The sequence below is a fragment of the Alosa alosa genome, chromosome 17, assembly GCF_017589495.1.
Source record: "Alosa alosa isolate M-15738 ecotype Scorff River chromosome 17, AALO_Geno_1.1, whole genome shotgun sequence".
Lineage (NCBI taxonomy): Eukaryota > Metazoa > Chordata > Actinopteri > Clupeiformes > Clupeidae > Alosa > Alosa alosa.
Window position 1 is genome coordinate 25,364,128 of NC_063205.1, and position 22,982 is coordinate 25,387,109.

General features: G+C 42.6%; 1 protein-coding gene across 1 annotated transcript; it reads right to left on the minus strand.

Annotated features, from left to right (window-relative positions):
• Positions 1-15,044: 15,044 nt before the first annotated feature.
• Positions 15,045-19,844, minus strand: spi2 (Spi-2 proto-oncogene). The gene is made up of 3 exons (XM_048268564.1): positions 19,727-19,844; positions 18,636-18,891; positions 15,045-16,135 (listed from the first exon to the last, which is right to left on the minus strand). The coding sequence occupies exons 1-3, from the start codon at positions 19,841-19,843 to the stop codon at positions 15,786-15,788; spliced, it is 723 nt and encodes a 240-aa protein (XP_048124521.1). The 5' UTR covers position 19,844; the 3' UTR covers positions 15,045-15,785.
• Between the last annotated feature and the right edge of the window lie 3,138 nt (positions 19,845-22,982).

Consider the following 22,982-nt stretch of genomic DNA (forward strand, 5'->3'; position numbering starts at 1 on the left):
CCCAGATCCTGCAGTTCTTCCTGAGTTCCTAGGCCAGCATTTAGTACCCTAGAAGGCCTCAGCAGGAACAGGATGTTGTGTGTGTGTGTGTGTGTGTGTGTGTGTGTGTGTGTGTGTGTCAGTGTTTGTGGTGTGTGTGTGTGTGTGTGGTGTGTGTGTGTCTCTCTCTGTGTGTGTGTGTGTGCTTGTGTCTGTGTCTGTGTGTGTGTGTGTGCGCGCGCACGTGTGTGTGTGTGTGTGTGTATGTGTGCACATGGTGCCTCTCACATTGCTCTGTAATAACAACATGACCTAGAACCCTACTGCTCTGACCCATCCATCACACAATAGAATTCCAAAAGCATCTTCAGTGTCTTCCAAATCATCATCACCCTTTACATATCAATCAACCAGCTGGCATCCACACACACACACACACACACACACCGTTAACATGCCAGTAGTAACAAACACACTCTCACACACCAATAACATACCAGTAGGCACAGACAACATACACACACACACACACACACACACCGTTAACATGCCAGTAGTAACAGACACACGCACGATGGTGTTTTAAGCCCCCACCATCGACTTCAAGGCACCAAAGCCTAACCTTAACCGTAACCGTAACCCTAACCCTAACCCTAACCCTAGTGCCTTCCATGCAGCGCTGCCTGGAAGACGACGTTTGGGGCTTAAAAAAAAACACCCAGACACACACACACACACAATAACATACTAGTGGTCATAGACACACACACACACACACAGACACACACAGACACACACACACACACACACACACACACACACACGCACACATACACCTCCAGCATACCATCACTCCCACATACATCTTGCATTGCTACACTCTTTCTGTGCCAGCCTGCCGCCAATCATATTTATATATGTTATATATTATCATATATATACTTTACTGTATGTGTATACCCTATTGCATCAACCACCAGAGATGACTTCACCTCCACCTGACCCCAAAACACTTTGCCAGCAGGCAGACCCACGGACACCCTGGGTGTGTTCGAAACGGGTAAAGTTGCTGCCTTTTAAGATATCTAACTGGGGAGCAAGGCAGCAAGTGCGGTTCGAAACTGAAAAAACAAATTCTGCTGCCTTTTAAGATATCTTAGAATTCCCAAATAACGGTCATTTTTGAAGGCAGCATCGATGCACACTTCATGCTCCATCCTACCCATAATCCCTTGCGGCAACATCTGAAACAGCTGTGAAAGGTAAACAAACATGGCGGATGACATCGGTAATGGCTGCTGAATCTGTTTAAAATGTCATTTGTGTGACCTTATTTTGCTTAGATTTGTAGATTACAGATTAGAAATAAACAATTTACTATCTGATTATACCATTGTTGTAACCATTAATAGCTGCCTGGTCTGATATATCTGCCGGCCAAAAAACTAATTTATACCGTTAGCCTGCTAGCTTACGTAAGCTAACTTAGTTTAACGTCAGGCCTTTGCTAACGTCATACCGTAGTGTTAACCAAAGATTCTAGAGTGCTACGCTCATTTCGCTCAAAGATGTATTTAATCCAAAGTCATGTCTAGTGAGACAGCTCTCTATGAAGGGAGGGAGGCAGTAGGCAGCTGTCTCCCGTTTCGAACACACCCCCTGTCTCTGCTGAATTACTGAAGCTAAACAGGGATAGTGCTTGGATGGGGGACCTCCTTGGAAAATGAAGTTGCTGTTGGAAGTGGTAGTGGGTGGCACTCTTCCCTCTGGCCAAAAAGTGATCCCAATGTCAAAGAAGACACACAGACAGACAGACAGACATAAAAAAACTCTCTGTCTCTCTCTGCCTCATCCCTGACCCACAAATACACTCAAACCTTCTCTCTCTCTCACACACACACACACACACACACACACACACACAAATGCAGACGGATCCTGGCTGTCAGGCTGTGCCCTGTAATCGCTACAGGCACTCATCAATCATGACATATCCCATCATCCATCACTTCAATGACAATCCTTCTCTACAGTCCCTGAGAGTGTCAGTCTGTCATACTGTCATGACAGTGTGTGAAAAGCGTCTTTTTTTATAAACATCCTTTTTGGAGACCCCTCTCACTCTCCCTGTCTCTCCTTCTCCTCCTCTCTCCTTTTCCCTTCTCTCTCTCTTTCTCACTCTCTCTTTCTCTCCCTCTTTGTCTCTCTCTGCCTCACTTCAGCAGACGAGTACTATGCTGCCAGTAATACAATACCAACGTCAAAGTCACTTTCTAAATTCCACAAAGGGAAAGGTAAGTGATACCAAATGAAAGAAAGAGAGGGAGAGAGAAAGAAAGAGGGAGAGAGAGAGAAAGAGAGAATGAAAACAGCTGGCACATAAAAGTTTTCACAATGCAGATTATCAGGAGATTAGCCCACATACGACCTCTGAATATGATCTCCAAAAGCAAAGATTACACATTTCAGCGTGTGTGTGTGTGTGTGTGTGTGCGCGCGTGTGTGCGTGATGAAAAGACTACGGTGGACTCGTTTTGCTTTGATGAGTCTTTGAAATGTGAACTAAGAAATCCCAAACAAGCCCTGCTCCTGGTCACCACGGTAACATCACGTCAATAGCACTCTAAGTGACCGCTCTCTGTAACCTGTTGCAGAAAGCGAGGTTTAGGTTCACCTGTTCACCTACGATGTTCCCTGCATTTGCAAATTGCACAAAGACAATCTTCACACAAGGTCTATGATGAACAGAGACACTCAAACACACCCAGATGCACAATCCTACCTTTTCTTGAGTTATTCGCATCTTGAGTGGAGTCCCTTCAAGATGTTCAAAAACAGAGAGAATGAGGATGGCCACCCCCAGCCCAGTCAGGGGAGTGTGTGTGTGACCTCCTCAGAAGCTTGTTCTCAAGTTGGAGGAAGAAAAGCAGAATGTGGAGAAGGATGTAAGAGTGAGAGAGAGAAGAGAGGAGGAAGAGGATGTTGGTGCTGAGCAGCAGGATGAAGAGTGTGTGTGTGTGTGAGTGGGCGATGCGTCTGCGGGCCCCTCGGTCATAGGGGATGGAGGTGCGGCAGGGACAAAGCTGGGGGGCAAATAAACACCCCAGGGCTTTTATAGTGGGGTGTCAGGCCACACCCCGTGGAATGTGAGGGAGAGGGAAGCTCCATCGCTCTAACCACCCATACAGGGATCTGGTATCCACATCTCCTACATCAGAACAGAGAATTTTGACAGAGATAGATAGACAACTTGGCATCTTATTCTTTCCATTTTATCACAAACTTGATACAGCCCTGCAATTATGTTAAAGGATCTCGTCTGTGTGGTTTCGGATCTTTGAAACTATTTAAATACTCATTTCCAGAATCCTCTATCTTCTGGTATATCAGAATAAATGCATCTTATTCTTTCCATTTTATCACAAACTTGATACAGCCCTGCAATTATGTTAAAGGATCTCGTGGTCTTTTCTATTTAAATACTCATTATCTTTCATATCATAAATGCTCGCAGCAGTAACCATATCTGAGGCAGTTACGTATGATGCAGTCACCAAAAAGCCATTCTGGCAAAACCGTGCGGAGTCTATGGCGTAAGAGTGGGTCTATTATTGGCTCAAAGCGAAGTCTCAGGAAGCATGACCACATGATTGGTGACCTTACAGCCAGGAGTCACAGTTCTGCTTACTGTAATCCCTCGGGCAGGACGGCCTCTCCCGTTGGTAGATGCCACGCACGACGCCACGGAGAATCCCAGGATGCCCGGGAGGTGGACCCTATCACGCGTGCTTTGAGGTTGGCCATAATAAACCTTGACATTTGTCAAGTCGAACATGGATAGAGGTTTTGGTGTCATTGTTGTTGATGAGAAGTTCATTAAGCTTCTGTGATGCTGGGTGCAGGATAGATACATTTAAGATTGTTGTTACGGGCAGGAGAGCAGGCTGGACAGCAGTGGTGCTGAGCCTGAAGGAGAAGTTCATTTTGCAGGCTGTTTAAAGATACTTGTGTTTTAAAAGCTACCAGGCCCCAAAATGATGTATAATCATGTTAAGACTCTACCTATTTCCTGATTGCTGAGACAAGAGATTATGTTTGTGTTTGTGTTTGTGTGTGTCAAACGGATAGTATTTCTCTGTGTGTGTGTGTGTGTGTGACTTGGAGTCTTTGGAAGAGTGTGCGTGTAAAAACCAACCACAGACCCAATTAAGCATGTGAATTTAACAATATGAAACACCCGTCCTCTTAAAATAAATATGAACCTCAAGGCTGACACTGATGTCCAGTTAATAACATAAGATTAGACACTTTAAATAATAATAATAATAATAATAAAAGCTTTTAAAAAACATATCCACATTTCATCCCTTTATTTGGTAAACAGCTCGGGTAAACCCTTATAGCTTTGCAGATTAGTACACAGTGAGTGTGTTATTGGACACTTGGAGAAAAAGGCAAGTGGACATTCGTGAGGGTCATCTAATCTATGCATACACACACACACACACACACACACACATACACACACTTCGGGAAAAGGCCAGTGGAGATTTGTGAGGGTCATCTAATCTAACAAATGCACACACACACACACACACTTGGGGAAAAGGCTATTGGAGATTTGTGGGTCATCTAATATAAAGCAGCTGCCTCATTAGCTCCCATCATCGATGACCATGTCACTGTCCGCAGTTCGTTAGAGTTTATTTAAAAAGAGATTAGCAATTCACATGCTAAACCGCAAAGTCCAGTTGATACGCAAAGAAATGCATTTTATGACAGGCTTATTATCTAATGACCACTGATGCGAAACAGACACAGACATGTAAGATGCATAGATGCACACAGATGCATAGATGTGCACAAATAGATACAGACTCATAAGCACACACACACACACACAAAGTTCATTTTATCTCTCCAGCTGTCTATCATGTTATAGGCATACGCCAAGACCATGCACGTCTGTGCAATGTGACAGGCTTCATTGTTAAGTCTTAAGTATGTATCTTTTATTGGTAACACAGGCACACACACACCCAAACACACGCACACACACACGCACACAGACACAGACACAGACACACAGATCCTGCCCCATATACGTGTATAACTCTGGCGTGTCCTACAGTGGCAGTGATGGGCTTAAGGTGGTATCATGTGAGCACGGTTACAAAGAAAACATTAAACCATTTAGATGCAGTGTTCTGGACTGGGCTGGGCTGGGCTGAAGCACACATCACAGAGGGGCCTTCAGCATGAGGTCACTCTTACCAGCAGCAGGGCAGAGAGATTAGATGGCAACACACGCTTAAACACATAAACACACACACACACACACCCCAACTGGATAGACTCAGGGTGTCCCCTACTGGTGAGAAGTTTGCTAACACAAAAGCATTCATGTGAACACACACACACACACACACACACACACACACACACAGACAGACACACATAAATAAAGCTTTCATTTCAGTTTTATTACAGTATATAATTGACAAGAAATACACAGAAAATAGATGCACACACACACACATAATATTTGACACATGTGAATGACACACATAGCCCTGTCATGAACATTCTGTCCAAAAGGGGTGCCATTACTGGTCAGTCAGTGGTGGCACTTTCTTCTCCTGGGAGCCCAGCTCCATTTCGGTCTGAGTGACCCATGCTGGAAACTATGGACAATGCCCGCCCCACCTTCGCCTAGGCCTGCGTATTTTTGGACCAGAAAGCCAAAGCACACCCCAGGTGTCTGATTAAAATTAGCACTGTCTCAGGGCGATGCACCACCACTTAGCGAGAAGGTCACGGCAAAGGCGTGCATGTTTTTATTTACTTTATTTCCATGATTGAAATTATATGTTTTATTCCAAAATGTCATACATGTTCTGGCTACTGGGATCATCAGTGAGATGTTGTCTGATCTTAGTAGAGGGTGACACGGGAATCAATTTTCACTCCCGTCCCATCCCGAGCCCACACAAATACTCCCGTCATTTTCGATCCATTGACTCCCCCCCAAAAAAAAAAATAAAAAATCCTGTCCTGCAAAATTCCGAGAGAAAGGCTCCCGAATCCTGTCCCACTCCTGTTTCGTTCCCTATGTTGTCTAAAGCATTGGTTCCCAAAGGGTGGGTCGTAGGAGATTTTATTTTGGTCGCCAGCATAGTGACAATTTATGTTGTGTAATAGACCTAGCTTATACCTTATATAGCTTATGTGCACATATAGAACACCGCCAGAACGTGGATATCACTCGCAAAATGAAACAATATTTGTCAGGCCCCTACCCTGGACCTCACAGTTGCAAAATGCAAGGGACATGAATGTATATTTGCATGAACAATAACGGACATCAGCTCTTCAACATGGATTAAAATCTAGAAAGTATCATTTTAAATCGTAAAAAAACCCTGCTGTCAACAATAGGCTAAAGCAGACATTGACAAGCGGACATGAGGCTTATTTGCGTCATACGCTACAGATTGTTTCAATTGTAGATAGGCCTCTTTAAAGTAAATAACAGTCTCCTCACATTCCATCTTATTTCGGATTTAAAACGCACAAAAGTGCTTTAGAAAGGCTATAATTTAAATAGAAATGTAAACGCTATTTCCTCTTTCCAATCTTGCGAACTTCACTACAGTTAAGCTGCATTGCCATTTATTAGCAAGTTTCCCATAACATTCACCACATAGCCTAGGCTAGTCGAGGTGACGAGGGTTATTAAGATAGGGTGACCAGACGTCCCCGGTTTCCGGGGACAGTCGTCGATTTCGGTGACCTGTCTCCGGCTGGAGTTGTCCCCGGAAAAGTCCCCGGTTTTCACTGTGACTGACAGACCCGAAATTGGAATAAAAGAAAGAAAGAAAACACTGACCAAACGCACAGTTGCGCACCCTTCACGCACAGGCTCAAGCCAGTCGAAGCAAGCACTCAGCTCAGACCTCAGAGATGTTCTAGAATGCCCATATTTCTGGTAGGCTATTTCGATTGGTGGAATAGCAGCGCGGTAGAATCTTTCAAATGAAACCACTTGTTGTCTTGGGGACTTATTAAACTATTCATCACTTAATGTGCCAGCTGCTCAAGTCCAGGTTAAACTAAAATTGCAGAGTACTTCGCCACACACATAGCATACATATCATACAATCGATATCACGCGGAACGACCGAACTCACTGATATGTTGCAGTAAACTCCCAGACTGTCGCGTTGGCTTACACTAGCGTAATTTCACCAACCTTTACATTCACACATGTAATATGCAGTAGCCAACCAACCAAAATATTTGATATATGTTTATTCCAAAAAAAAATAAAGCCTTTGATCATAGCTCCATATTCCGGTCAAACAAACAACAACTTTGCTCAACAACTTCAACTCATTTTGCATGTTAAAGGGACAACAACTATCCCATCCTGAAAAGGAAAGCAAATCCAGGCACTCCAGGAAAGGTGACTGAGGAAGGTATATTTAAAAAGCCTTTATTTGTTACTGGCTAATCCATAGTTTAAAACGCCAACATGTTTCGACCACACTTGGTCTTCATCAGGGCATGTACAAGTGAATGAGGACTTAGGCCTCGCCTATATAGGGTCAAGAGGTCATATGACCAAAAAAGACATTCTACAACAGGTGATGCTTTGCACATTAATACAAATGTGTAACATAATGCATGTTAAAGGGACAACAACTATCCCATCCTTTTTAAAGAAAAGAAACGTAAATGAAAACAATATCCCATAGCCCTTGCCTAACAGAAAATGAGCGACTGTGAACTCAAGAACGTTAAAAGTTGGCCCACTTTTAAGAATTTCTCAACAAAGGAAAACAGACACGTAGCTTTACAGGCCTAAAAGGACATGCACATGCACCACAAAAAACATTTAATCTATTTTAAGTTTCAGCATTCTCTCCTTCATGTTTGCAAATCTGTCAATATCCTTATTGACCTCAATGTCTCTCTCGATACAGAGGAGCGCTAATGACACTACACTAGTTGCAATATTCTCCTGAACAGAGGTGTCGCTGTTGTGAAAAGATTAACACTAACTACGTTACACAGCAGAAGAAGCTGCATTAAGAAACACTAGTAGCAGAGAATGTAAACGGGCTCTGCTATTAGCTAGCCTCTGTGATGGTACTTCAGACTTTGGTTGTTACTATTCACAACTACCACCATCATTATCATCTAGTTGCCATGGTGTGCGCACAGGTAGATAGATAGATGGATATATAGATAGATACTTTAGTCATCCTGAGGGGAATTTTAATAATTTAAACAGTTTAGTTAGCTGGCTAGCTAGCTAGCAGCTGGCTGAGTTTGTGTAATTTCCTGAAGTGGAAAGAGATTTTGTTCAGGCCTTAATAGATATCCTTTGTTTGAAAATAAATCATTTCTATTCTTTCCTCTTAATTCCATGTGTTGCAACTCTCGCTGGTAACTTTGTTAACTTATCCAGCAAACTATTAAAAATTCACGACTGTATCAAAACACTGCAACTCTTGCTTGCCCTTGAACTAGTCCGTCTTCCGTCTCCGTTTCCGCTTTGTCGCGCTCGTCTGAAAAAAAATGAGTGGTGCGCTACCTGGCTAAAATCCTGGCGTGCCAGCAAGATCTATGTAATTTTGACGTCACGGTGTCGCGCTACCGGTCGGGTGCGTCGAGTATGTAGAAGCCCTAAAAGTCTGACAGCCGCGACTCCATGGTGGAGCGCAAGAAGCTCTTAATGAGTTTCAGTCGGCTAAAACTTCTCTCTGCCTTCGCAGTTCGCACTGCTAATTGGAATCGTCAAGTAAATAATGATAAAGAATGGCAAGATTAGGAAAAGCCCCGATCCATGTCGCTTTGCGATGAGAAATGGGAGGATTCTGTGGGTGTTTAAATGCATGCACAGCTCACTGTACATTGCACAAAATGTAACAAATTCATTAACCACTTGGGTTCAGGGCAGCGATTTTTCCAGCCATTCTCTTGAAATCGGCAAATTGATGTTTAAACTGAGAAACAAAGACGTCAAGTATGTAGTAAAACACATCGACTCTGAATCTGTCCCTGCTGTCTTCTAAAATCTCATCTGCGTGTTCATCTGAACAAATAAAACGCTTTTTCTTACTAACTCTTCCCCTATCAAAATCGGTAGGTTCTAAGTACTCCTCTTCAATGCTGGAGGACACCACTTGGCTAGTTTCTTTCTCCACCTCGCTAGCAACTGTCTCTGTCACCGCAGGTGACGTGTCGGCCTCATGTTCGGCCTGAGCCTGGCAAAAGTACCTTGTCAGTGGGGCACAGCTTGATGTTAGTGTTGACGAACTGACCGAAGTGTCGGTTAAATAACCCGGTTCGTGTCACTGAGCCGGGAGAATCGAGTGCCAAACGTCAAAAACCGACTCAGTGTTCCTAACATCATTCATTTTCACATACAGTGCACACTGGCTTGATTGGCTGTGCTCGAGTGTTCTCGTCGCTACTCTTTCATCGTGATCGGCAGATTAGCGCTCTACTGGAGTGGTAGTATAATCAGTCAAACTATGATGAGCCTGTATGGCTCTGGGCCTCATAACCGTGGCTGTCAAATGAGTCAAATAGTTCGCTAGGTTCTTCGGGCCTCGTAACCGTGGCTGCCACACGAGTCAAACAGTTCGCTAGGTTTTCGGAAATTGTAATCAACCGATCACATAAGCCTTTCTAGTGCAAACTAGATGCTTATGTTCATGGAAATTTTATCGATGGGAAAGTATTATATCACATACCTACAAATACACATAGGCCTAATGTTATCTTAGTAGTCGTGTTAAATAAATGCTTAGAAGTGAATGACTGTAGGCTACAGGCTGTCACGAGGAGACAGAATGAGACCGAATATAACCGTGCAACAACCGCTGTACCCTATCTTGTCTTGGTTCTCGGCAAGTTTGATTCATACCAGCCTTGTTAGTGCATCGTAGCCAGCCTAGATTATTTATTCATGGCAATTCACACATGGGGAAGTAGGCCTACATCTCATATTAGCCTACACGTCATATTATCTTAAAGTTATAAAGTTAAATGTTAGAGAAGTGAACGTTGCTGGCTTCATAGTAGCCTCACGAAGACCGTACCAGGCTGAACGAGACCGTAATCGAGGGTGAGTCTACTGTTATCAAACGGTCTAGGTTCTCGACAAGTTAGTTATTAACCAAGCCTTATTCTAGTATCGTAGATGATTGTGTTCATGGCAATTTACACATTATTGATGGGGAAGTAGCCTACATCACATAAGCTTCAAATAGGCTACACGTTATCTGGGTAGCCTAGTTATAAAGTTAAATGTTGCTGGCTTCGTTTGTCACGAAGAGACCCCGCATCAAGCTACTTAGCCTACTAAACGAGACCGTAACCGAGGCTATGAGTCTATCTAATCAAAACGGTTGTCTAGGTTCGCGGCAAGTTATTAACCATGCTATGTTTTTAGTGCATCGTAGATGCTTGTGTTCATGGCCATTCATATATCGATGGGGAAGTTCATCACATAGCCTACAAATACACGTCATATTATCTTTGTAGTTAGAAAGTTAAATGTTAGAGAGGTGAATGTTGCTGGCTTCATAGTAGGTTCACGAAGTGACCGCGCGCCAGGCTACTGAAGGAGACCGTAACCGAGGGTATGAGTCTAATCAAACGGGTGTTATCGCAAGTTTGAGTTATCAACTGATCGCAGAAACCTATTTATTTCTCGTGCATCTTGGTGATTGTGTAGCCTACATAGAGGTTCATAGGCTACATTAGGCTTACCGATGGATATAAAATACATACACGTCATGTTATCTTGGTAGTTATGTTAAATGAGATGTTTGTAGGTAGGTAGGCTGTACAACAGGTTAGAGACCGTAACCGTGCTAATGCATGAGTAATCAAACGGGTGTCTAGGTTCTTGGTAAGTTGAGTTATCAACTGATCCCAAAAGCCTTTTTGTTTCGTGCATCTTGGAATTGTTCAATGAAATTCATATCCTAAATCACAAAGGGGGGAAATATTATATGACATAGGCTATGTTATCTTGGTAGTTAAGTTAAATGTTAGAAGTGAATAGGCTATTGGTAGGCTCACGAGGAGACCGTGCACAGCTGACTACTGAACAAGACCGAATGTAGGCCATGGGCAGTGCTTGAGTCTAGGTCAATATGAGTGTGTATGTCAGCTAATTTCAGATAGTCAGAATGTCAGAGAGCATGACATTTGCAGCTTGAGGCTACATGTCTTGGAGTGATATGCCGGGGGAAGTAACGCGTGATATAACCCCCTCCCCCCCTCGTCGCGCGAACCGATGACCGAATCTAATAACTCGGTAGGCCAACCAACGACCGTCGGGTTGAACCGACTTGCGTATAAGAGACGGTTGTCCCATCACTACTTGATGTGACAGTCTCCTCTGCTGCACCTCCAATCTTTCCCTCCGCTTACAAGCACCGGATTTAAACTTCCTAATCATATTTGAACGTTGCTTGCGGCTGAACCATAGCTTTGAACCAAAGACGGTAGGTTTACGTTCTGGAGGGAAAATGACGCATTTTATAAACAAAATGTTAAACAGACAAAAACTATGCCTAACCCAGACTACATATATTTGTATTGAACAATTAAGTAGTAAACAATTAAAAATGGATATGTCAATAAACTTTTTTTTTTAATCCGACCAGTGGGGGTCCCCCCCCCAGCGGTGAGGCCCCGGGTTGTTCGCGCCGCTACTGATTTAAACATTAAAATATAAATTTTTCTTACGGGGGAGCATGCCCCCGAACCCCCCTAGGGGGCCTTGAGGACTAGGCCTACTGCAGCTCTAGTCTAGTGACGCCCTGGGACAGTGTCCCCGTTTAAGTTTACAAAGATTAAAATATGTAATGTTTTACGCTTCTCAACTGAAAATGTCCCCGGATTTTGTCTCAGAAATCTGGTCACCTTATATTAAGATCGACTTTGAACACAGTGAGCCATACAAAGTGACAATTACACTGTATCATAGTGTTAATGTGTTGAGTAAAGCTACACATGTTTAGATTGATTTTGTTACCATGTGTGTTTATTCCTGCCTTTACAAAAACTAGCATCTCATATAACGTTAGCGATTAGCTCACGTTGATATGGCAATAGAAACACCTTCAGTTTTAGGTGTAGTCGCTGATGCTGATTGATTGGCTTGTGAACAGGGCAGCTGCTTTGTATAGAGTGGTAAAGTCCCGCCCCTTCTACTTCCGGTCCATGGGACCTATCTTTCAAAAAATTATGAACGGGAGTTAATGGAGAGATAACAATTATTTTTTGGTCCAGTTTGAATTGTGCCACAAATTTCACATATGATGTGTGTGAATTTAAAAGATAATTTTTCACATCAAGAAAGTACTGTTGTTCGATAGACTTCAAAAGTTATGTTGGTTTTGTGCGAATCCACTCAGTGGACTACATCTCTCGTCTCGAACGATGTACGTCACCAACGTAATGAAACGATAAGAGCTGTTATGCTAGTTAACGGTTGCATCTTGCTGCCTGCTATGTCACTTAACAGTATGTAATGTACAGTCTATGGACGAATACAACTTACCTGATGTGTTTAATCCTCTGACTCATGGTATTTTCTTCGGCAAGGAAAGCCCAAATAAGACCTGTTGCTGGTATGCTTGTACAATCTAGTGTGGCTGTGAATGAGCTAACGTCACTAGCGCGACTGATGGGTTTGTAGTCGTTGGAATTACGATCTTTCACAATGTTGTAATTCAATAGTTACTTAAACAAACTGCAAATGTCTTTACATGAAAAATTGTCTTTAAAATTGACAAACATCATATGGGTAATTCAAGGCACAAGTCAACCGGGACCAGAAAATAATTTATTTTTCGCCATAGACTGCCGTTCAAATTTTTTTGAAATATAGGTCCCATGGAGGCAAACGGAAGGGGCGGGACTTCACCACTCTGTGGCTCTGATAAGCTACTCTGCGGCTAGCAGTAGCCAATCAACAAACATATTGTGAGTTGTAAGTGATGGTTCTCTTTTCTAGAAATGCCTTTTACGACGGAGTATTAGGGCCACACATGAAGGAAAAAGTATTTTTGCCATGACGAGATTAAACTCGCCATGTTGACATTAAACTCGACATTTCGAGAATAAATTTGAAATGTAATGTCGACTTTAATCTCAATGTATCGACTTTAAAGTCGCCATGTCAACATTAAACTCGACATTTCGAGAATAAAGTTGAAATATTATGTCGACTTTAATCTCGACTTGTCGACATTAAACTCAACATTTTGAGAATAAAGTTAGTTTGGAGAGAGAACGACCGCTCGGGACGAATGAAAGGGAGGACGAATTCCAGTTTTCTTCGACTGCAACAATGATTAGACATAGGCATCATGTGAACAAAACATAAAACATTAACCTCCGTTGCTCAGCCAAATACTTTCCTGTAGGTCCTTATCACGGAGTTACAGGCGATAAATGCGATGGTCAAAAGTAGCCTAAACGTCATTAGCGGTTTATTTATTTATTGTAGGCCTATTATTAAAGAGTGTTTTTCATCTAAAGGTTCAACTTCATGCGTATGCACTAGATTAGGCATACTAGGCGCTCTCCCCAATCCTAGAATTTCACATTGCTTGTTTGTAATGGATGCAAAACAGCCTATTGCTGAATGTCTAGGGACGAATGAAGCTATCCTCCTCCCGACAACCCCATGTACTAGTAGCCTACATGCGCACATATGCAAGTGCATAAATAAAGTATACATGCACACATATTCCCTCACGGGATCAAAATAGTATATATGCTTAGGCTATACCTGTGTTTATAGCCTCCTATGTTTATTGCAGGTGAGACATGGAAAAGCAATTTTAGAGAAATTAGTTAACCTATGGAGAGTGACGGCCTGTGGTTCATGAAGGGTAGTTATTTGAATGTGCGTGGCCTTACCCACGTAAAACAGAGTGAAATAGCATTTTGTATAGAAACATTATATCATTGGATACATGTATTATTCTAGCTATATAGCCTAAACGGCATAGTGCATGGTATTTCCAACCGCGAGATACAGCACTTCACGATGACGGCAGTGAGTAGGTAACAGACAAGACGCAATCTATCTGAATATCTGCAATCTAGCAATCTATCTGAAATAACACCTATTTGATTTGAAGCCCATTATTCATGTAACATATTGTGTGTTAGTGTAGGCTATCTTAAACTGTGTATGCTATGTTTAAACTGGATTGCGAGTTTAATGTCAGCATGTCGACTTTAAAATCGACACGTCGAGATTAAAGTCGACATGACATCTCAACTTTATTCTCGAAATGTCGAGTTTAATGTCGACATGGCGACTTTAAAATCATGTCGAGTTTAATCTCGCCATGGCAAAAATATTTTTTTCTTCATGTGTGGCCCTAATACTCCGTCGTAGCCTTGCAATCTTTGGGTGCACTCACCGCATGTTTTAATTTAATCTCCTCCGTTCCGCTCCCGTTCATTTATGCCCGTCCCGTCCCTATCACGTTACCAACAGTGAAATTTACTCCCGTACCGTCGCGGGAGTCCCGGAAAATTGTCACACTCTAGAATAGATCTTAGCTAAGAGTTAGCCTGGGAATACCCATACGAACCTTTGGCAAATTTGGGATTTGCTCTGCAAATCCATCTGGCCAAGAGGCCATTGAAGCCAATTTCCAATGTCCCTAAAACACGGGCATGCAAATACAATTGCTAATCCAGCATGGCTGTTTATTTCTTTGGAATTGAGTAACCAACTGCATCTAAAACCCTCATTTACAAGATTACTGCACTTCTGCAACATTTTGGTAAGAGTTTAATGCACCAATTTAAGTTTAATTTCACTGCTATAGTTACGCCGTTGCTGGAAGCCAACGAAACTTTTCCAGACCCACTCTCAATTACAATTGACAAGGTCTGCGTGCTAACCAGACTCAGTTAGAGTGTGATCTCAACCAAGATTTGCATTAGTTTTTTTTTTTAGATTTGCCATTCATTCTGTGAAAAAGCATATGACAGAACGTACTGTTTATTTGCATGTGTGTTTATATTTCCCTGCATATTCTTCTTTCTGTGAAACACATGATATCACATGAAACAGTGGATTAGGAAGTATGAAATGATAGCCAACAGCAATTTACATCATTTCAATCTCTAAATAGGTAAAGCTTTAAGTAAGACAATAAGAAAGATATAAGACAACGAAAATAAGAGCAGAATATGTGGTCACTATTCATTTGAGAGTAAATTATCTAATAATCAAACAATTCGCTTTCTCTTTAGAAAGGGGGATTTTGACAAATTGAACAATACAGCCAAACCTCAAACCAGTATCATGGCGCCACAATCATCTCTAGAAAATGATTTGCGGCAACACAGCATTTCACCAGGTGATGGCAGTATTGCTGTGTTTGTAGAGAATACAAGTTTCACACAAATCTTCCCAGTGCTGATCGTTCAATCTGTTGCATGCATAGAGGTACAAGGCCTAGCTCATCTCTCTCTAATACACAAAGTGTTCACATTTACTTCAACTGATTCACACCAGCACACCAGTAACAAAACTAATTACACCATTATAAACACTGAACTGAGCAACTAGTTGCACAATCAATCAAATTTCACTTGACGGCTCTCTGCTCTTCTGAGTCATCATTGTCATCAAAGGCTCAATTAGGAGTCGGTTAGTGACACTGATATCCATAATCATAAACTCATAATGGCTTACAGCGAGCCGCTTCACTACTTGGTAATTACACGCTGTCATCAACAATAATCTATAGTTGGTGCGCTTGATTATACTGTGCTGCTGTTGCGTTCTCCGATCCTTGCTGGCTGCGGAGGATGCGTAGTGTGGCACAGTTAAAGCGATAAGTCAGCTTCCTCTTGACTTTGACGATCTCTCCCGACTGTGCATAATTGCGCAGAGCGCGTGACATCTTCTGGTAGGTCATGGGCCGCCGGTTGCCCTTCCTTCGGCCCCAGAGCTCGGCAACGCGTTCCTTGTTCTGCGAGGAGAAGGAGAACACCCCGGCGGATGCCGCCGAAGGCACCCAGGCCACGCAATGGGCCATCTCTGGGTTCTCCAGCATCTCAAACAGGAAGTGGAAAAGACGTAGCTTCCTCCCTGGAAAAAAAAGTTTTTATTTATTTATTTGTTTATTTTTTTTAAAGAAAATACCTATTTGGAAAGAGATCCTTATGAAAAAGAACTATAGTAATACTACACAGTTTCTATGGTAGTGTATACTTCTGATAAGTATAAGTATAAATGCTCTTTTGATCCCGTGAAGGGAAATTTGGTCTCTGCCTTTATCCCAATCCGTGAATTAGTGAAACACACTCAGCACACAGTGGCGCTCGGGGAGCAGTGAGGGGTTAGGTGCCTTGCTCAAGGGCACTTCAGCTGTGCCTACTGGTCGGGGTTCAAACCAGCATCCCTCCAGTTGCAAGTCTGAAGTCCTAACCAGTAGGCCACGGCTGCCCAATGCCCAATATGATGCTCTGTAAAGAGTCACCAGAGCAGGGGCGTCCCTCGTTGTCTTCAAACAGCTCTTCCAAAGATACCTCCTCATCACTTCTTTTTATGCCTTTTAATGACAGGACAGTGGAGAATGACAAGAAGCGAGTGGGAGAGAGAGTCGGGGGTGGGATCCGGAAAGGACCATGGGGCGGGAATCGAACCCGGGTCGCCGGCGTACGATGCAGGTGCCCCAGCTAGTCGCGCCACGGCTGGGCCCTCATCTAGCACTTCTGGCAACCTGACACACTTGATGCGCACTTACATGTACCAGACTCTTCTGTCTCTTCTGTCCTCTACTGTTCCTCCTTCCTCTCCACTTCCTTCTCTTCCCTCTGTTCCCTCCTCCTACCACTTCCTCATCCTACCTAGCCTGGGTTTCCCCATGCGGCCTTACGCGCACCATTTTCAATGAGATGAGGTCTGGCGTTAGCCATGCTACATCCTACCACACTTTGACTAGTACTTATAATGTAGGCACTCCTACCCTCTAGTAATTGTGTTGACAGATGCAGTAGTAATTCCTAGCTAAAGTCTCCTCTGCACTGAAGCCTGAATGTTATTCTCTTGCTGTAAGTCAATTTGGATGAAAGCATCTGCTAAATTAATAAATGTATATAATGTAAATATTCTGTACCTTTGTAATATATTTACCCTTAGTGTTTCTATAGTAAAGTCTGAATGTCCCAAAATACTATAGTATTTCTAACATAGTACTATAATATTTTGTCCCCAAATACTATAAGATTCCGAAAGCTCTTTTTCGTAAGTGGATTATTGTCATCGAAGTAGGCTGCAGTCATTCAATGTCTGCAGTAAGCTCCCCTGGATGTTTCACCAGTCTGTCATTGCCAGTGTCTTCTTTTATGCTGTGGTGTGCTGGGGAGGCAGCATTAAGAAGAGGGATACTGGGCGACTTAACAGGGGTGCATTTCCCAAAACCTAACCTGCTAACCTGTTAGCAACTTAGTTGGTTGGAAATGAGAAATTGCATCGCAACCGACAAAGTTGCTAACTTACTTAGCAACTATGGTTTTGGGAAACACGGTAAGGAGGTAAACAGGCTGGTAAGGAGAGCTGGCACTGTTGTTGGCATTGAACTGGATTTCTAGGCTAGTCACTCACAACAACTGCAGAGAAAAGGACCATGATTTGGATGCTGCTGATCATGGACAGTGATCGCCACCCACTACACAGCATGCTCAATAAACAGAGGAGCATGTTCAGTGTGCAGACTTCTGTCACTCTCATGCTCAACAGACAGACTGAGGAGGTCCTTTGTCCCCAGGGCCATCCAACTCTTCAGTGCCACACAAAAGGGGAGGGGAGAAATGGACTGTTCAGCATGAGCCTGTCTCTCTCAGCCCCTACCATCATATCACTTTGTCTGCTGTCCACCTGACTGTTTTACAGGCTATATTAGCCCTCCTACACAATCTGGACTGTGGTCATAACATCTACTGTACATCTTGTTAACTTTTTATACTGTGTATTTTTCTTAAAGGCTATATTCTTTTTCTTGTTTGTTAATCAATTATATTATGTTTTAAATTCTTGTCTTTTCCTAGTCATAATTAATATTTAATAATAAGCAAAGTTATTGCACTGTTCAATCCCTGCACTGTTCACTTTTGCACTACCACCATTGCATACACTCTACCATAGCACCTTATCATGGTCAATGCATCACACCAAACCTTTGTAATCACTTCGCATGCTCTTTATTTTTATGTATGTGAGATATATGTGTTTATGTGTGTTTGTTGTGTTATGCTTGTATAAGCTACTAGATGCCTAAAATGTACCTCATGATGAATAAAGTATCTATCTATCTATCTATCTAAGCCTGACATTACCTACACATTTGATCAGATCTGAGTTCTACAATGATTTAAAATGGTGGTTTGAGGCCATAAAGACATGAATGGATGTTTACAACCTCACAGAGATATGATAAGCGTTTTGTGATAAAGCCTCTGTGGTCACGAGTATGTGACAGTTATGGGCAGGGCCTGTTGGCCTTCAGCTATTGTTCCCTCAGGCTACAAGTGCTAATATTCCATGATAGTATCTGTCAAACCACAGGATTAAAAAAAGGAGAACTTGCCTCTCGGTGCAGGTGTGCAGCTGACTAGCGGTGACTTGGCAAATCTTCCAGGTGTGGCGGCGGTGGTGGGCAGGTGAGGGAGGGCAGGTGGACGCATCTCAGCTGGACACGGTTGGAGGGCTTTTTCCGCGATGTAGTTGAGAGGGGGCGGAGTGTGCCACACGTGGGGGGGGACGATGGCCCTTAGTGTGTCCTGGACGGAGGAGCAGAATTTGGATGCTGGCTGTGAGTGGACATCACCTACGAAGCCCTGTTCCTAATAGAAATGAATGTGATTGTGCAAACAAATGTCTGAGTTATAGACATCAATCAGTCTATCACCACACCACCCCATCCCCCACCCGCCCCGATCAAATAGTCAGAATCTGTATTGAATGGTTCAATTTAAAAGGTTTTGAAGTAAGCAGAGCAATCAAATCAATATAAATTCATTATTATTAATCAGAACAGCAGAGGCCAGACATGTCCTCCTAGAAGACATCTCTTTAGACTCTAGGTAGTTCAGCAGCAGTGGATGGCTCTGCACTCATGACAATAGTGGCTGTTTCAAAACCCCTTTTTTCTGTAATAGCACTCTGATGAAGGTCTGACTGACCGAACGTCAGTTTATCAATAAATTGGCTGCACTATGGAACAAGCAGTGTTGTACTTCTCTTTAATCTTACTCTTAGTATTAAATTAAATTAAATGAGTGTCTATTTACACCCCTGGTACGAATAGCCTTGACCACACAGCTTAGCACACCCTGTGACATAACAACAAAAACATGTTGCTCGTTTTTTAAAATGTTTTTTTTAATTACATTGTGTGCATAATATGCCAAAGTAAATGCACAGGGGTGCAAATAGCATACACTGATATTTGTACCAGACGGGGTATTATTAATAGAACACATTGCTGTGTGCACCAGGGTATGAATAGAATTCACTTCTATGCACCAGGGTACAAATAGCATACACTGCTAATTGTACCAGGGGTGCAAATAGCCTTACCCTTTTTTTCCCAATGGGATTGTAAAGTCATAGATAGTTAGATTGTATTTCTCGGTGGCTTGATAATGCAATTGCAAACCATAACCCTTTGGGTTTTACCTGATTGTGCTCGAGCATGGTGACCGGTGTTAGGTGGCCTGAATCCATGTGGTTGTAAGCGTGCACCTGGCCACATCCCTGCTCCTCCGCAAACAAAACATCGGGAAGAGACATCATGGGTTCTCCAACTGCACAAAAGGTTGACAGAAACATAACATCAGATCCCTTTTTTGGAAGTGTGAAGAAATATTTCTTTAGGCCTACTAACTTGAGCCCTCTCTTACAACAAACATGTGACAAGCATATCAAGACAAGTTCCATATATTCTGCATTGGGTTGTCATCAAATGATTTCCGATGAGTTGATTATATCCTGTCACCATTATCCTAATTTGTCTTGGTGGTTCCTATAATGTTTGAAGACATAGTAGCATATCAGCATCTGGCTTTTTCAGGTGTGTGCTATTGTGACAGATGTTTACGGCAGAGACACAAACATTTTATAAAACTTTAACTCTGAGTGAAGCACTTCTAAAGAAACCTCATGCTGTATCCATATTGTCTATCCCTAAGAATGAAGAAACTACACTGATCAATAAGGACGTGAATTAGTATAGATTTGCAGTTAAGACCAGATTACTGACTACCTGATTACCTGATTACTTGTCAGAGTTAGCTGACAAGTTGCTGTGATGACAATGCTATGTTACAGTTCCTTCAGTATGTATATCAGTGTAGCCTACTTGAGTGTATTTGAGTGTACAGTAAATAGCAATCCATAATCTGATGACGGGATATACATTAATGAACTATGAAATGTGAGAGGTAGTTTTGCTCTGTTTTGATGATTTTGTTCTTGACTATACTGTGTTTCAGAGCGGTTAGCAGTGCTGTGGGTAGTAATATAAAGGGTTAATAAGTCTTACCTTTGTGTTTTTCCAAAGCTTCTTGTCGGTAATGTTCATCTAGAAACTCGAGAATTACTTCAAGGTCCGTCATGCATGCAGATGAGGATGTCTGAAGAGTTTAACATACACACACACACACACACACACATAAACAGATACGCACACACACGCACATGTACACATACAGTATAGACACATACACACACACACACACACACACACAAGCTCAAAATTATTGTCTTTGATACGCTTTGAGGTCGAAAGAGAACATAGAATCTTAAAACAGATGAGATCGTAGATGTTCTTACCATGGTAGTTTGAAGTGGACCAACTTCCTTTAACAGTTGTGTCAACAAGCTGCAACAGAAATATTGGTTAACACCCTCATCACACTGACCTTTTAATATAATGACATACATAAAGGGACAACACCATACATAACACTAATGAAACTCATATAGTATTTTATATAGTAAATACTATATAGTATTTAGAGTGAACATTGCATTAAACTTGACTTGAAAACACTGCATTACAAACAAGATTGCAATGTGTCACATAGATATTAATTTTGTGACAAACATGAGGCTCTCAATTGCAAGTTGGAGCTTCAGAAGCACCATACCACAAACCACATTATCTATTTTTGTATACTTAAAGAAAAATGGGCCCCACTTGTAGAATGATTTCATTTAAGACCTGTTTGAAGAACTGGCATTAAGACATTTAGAATATCATAGAAAGTATGACACAGGAAAAACATGTGACCCTAAATCCAATGTACTCTCCAACATCACATATAACTCCAGAGGATCATTTCACGAACTTGCAAATTCTGATCCTTTCAAAAGTTCTCAAATGTATGGTTATATTTAAATAAGATACCAAATAATGTAAATATGACTGTATAACACAAATAATAAACAGATATTTAGATCAGATTCCAACCAAGCATGCATTGCAGTCATTATATAAAGCATAGTATAATGTATGAATTGATCTGTTATGTAGGAGAAAAGTGTGGTGTTTACCTCCCAGATGAAAAGGCTGTTGCTCCACTGGTCTAGTTGCCCCAGTACTGGCAGGCTTTGCCACTGCCGTGTCCTCCTTATATCACCTGCCTGGCAACCTCCAGCTCTTCTGTTACCCTCCAGTGTTCTGTTACCCACTCGTGGGCGCCCCTGCCCAGCCCAGCCTCCTCTCCGCTGCACTCCGACCCCCTGGCCGCCACCACGGCATCCTCGCCTCTGTTTTCCTCGCTGTCCGCTTGCTCGTCGTCCGTTCCCAGCTCTTGCGCTAACCACATCCTCACCGCTGCGTGAGATAAGCAAGCCTGTGGCCGGAGTGTGAACAATGCTGCCCAGGCCTGGCTGGGGTTGCACCCCCCCCCCTCTCCCCCCCCATCCCTGCGTAGATCTTTCACCTCCCCCTGTCAAAGAGCACAATGAGCAGTGCAAACCAAGCCACTCTGGCTTGCCAGTTGGTGCGGGATGATTTAAAGGGGGTTTGGGGGGTACGGGAAAGAGTTTGAGGGGTTCAGGTGTGGGTTTAGCAGCTCTGTGGGCCTGTGTTAGTGTGTGTGTGTGTGTGTGTGTGTGTGTGTGTTTGTGTGTGCCTGCAGCTTTTGCAAAGGCCGTTGCATAGCTCGCCCCTTGTGTCACAAAGCATGGCAGACACACAGGAAGTAAGGGCAAAAAATGTGCCGTACCAATAGAGTGGTTGACTAACAGGAATATGCAGGAGTATGCAGTATCCTAAACACCCCAGAAAGCATTCGTAAGCCACATACACACACACACACACACACACACACACACACACACACACACACACACACACACACACACACACAGTCACACAGTCACAGTGTCATTATCACAGGAAAAGCCTGGGTTTTCACTGCTAATTGTTCTTGCAGGCGTCTTGGTTTACATGGGTTGTAGCTGCTGGGCTAAGAGGAAGTGTGTGTGATTGGCGATGACAATGTTGTGTCCACCAATAATCACTAGTTGGATTGATGATAGACTTAGAAGTTTTGAGGTTTGTGTCTGTGTGTGTCTGTGTTTGTAAGAGTGTGAGTGTGTGTCTGTGTACATGTGCCTTGACATGTGTTTATGTATGAGTCTGTGTGTGTGTATGTGTGTGTGTGTGTGTGTGTGTGTGTGTGTGTCTGTGCGTGCGTGTGTGTGTCTGTGCGTGGGTGCGTGCGTGTGTGTGTACCATAGGACAATTTGTTTTCAAGCAAATACCACACAATCATCAATCAATCAATCAATCAATCAATCAATCAATCAATCAACTGGTTCAGCTAAAGAAACATGCAAAACATGAACACAAGATGTCAGTAATATTTAAACAACTGATTTATTTGTTAATGCAAATACATATTGCAACATTCATTAATTGTCA

Bases quoted from the DNA above. Each gene is read 5' to 3' on its own strand.
- spi2 (XM_048268564.1), bottom strand. From the start codon at position 19,843: ATGATGTCTCTTCCCGATGTTTTGTTTGCGGAGGAGCAGGGATGTGGC. The intron at 18,892-19,726 runs GTAAAACCCAAA...CATTTCTATTAG, and splicing joins CCATGCTCGAGCACAATCAG to GAACAGGGCTTCGTAGGTGA. The intron at 16,136-18,635 runs GCAAGTTCTCCT...TTTTTTTTCCAG, and splicing joins CTGCACACCTGCACCGAGAG to GGAGGAAGCTACGTCTTTTC.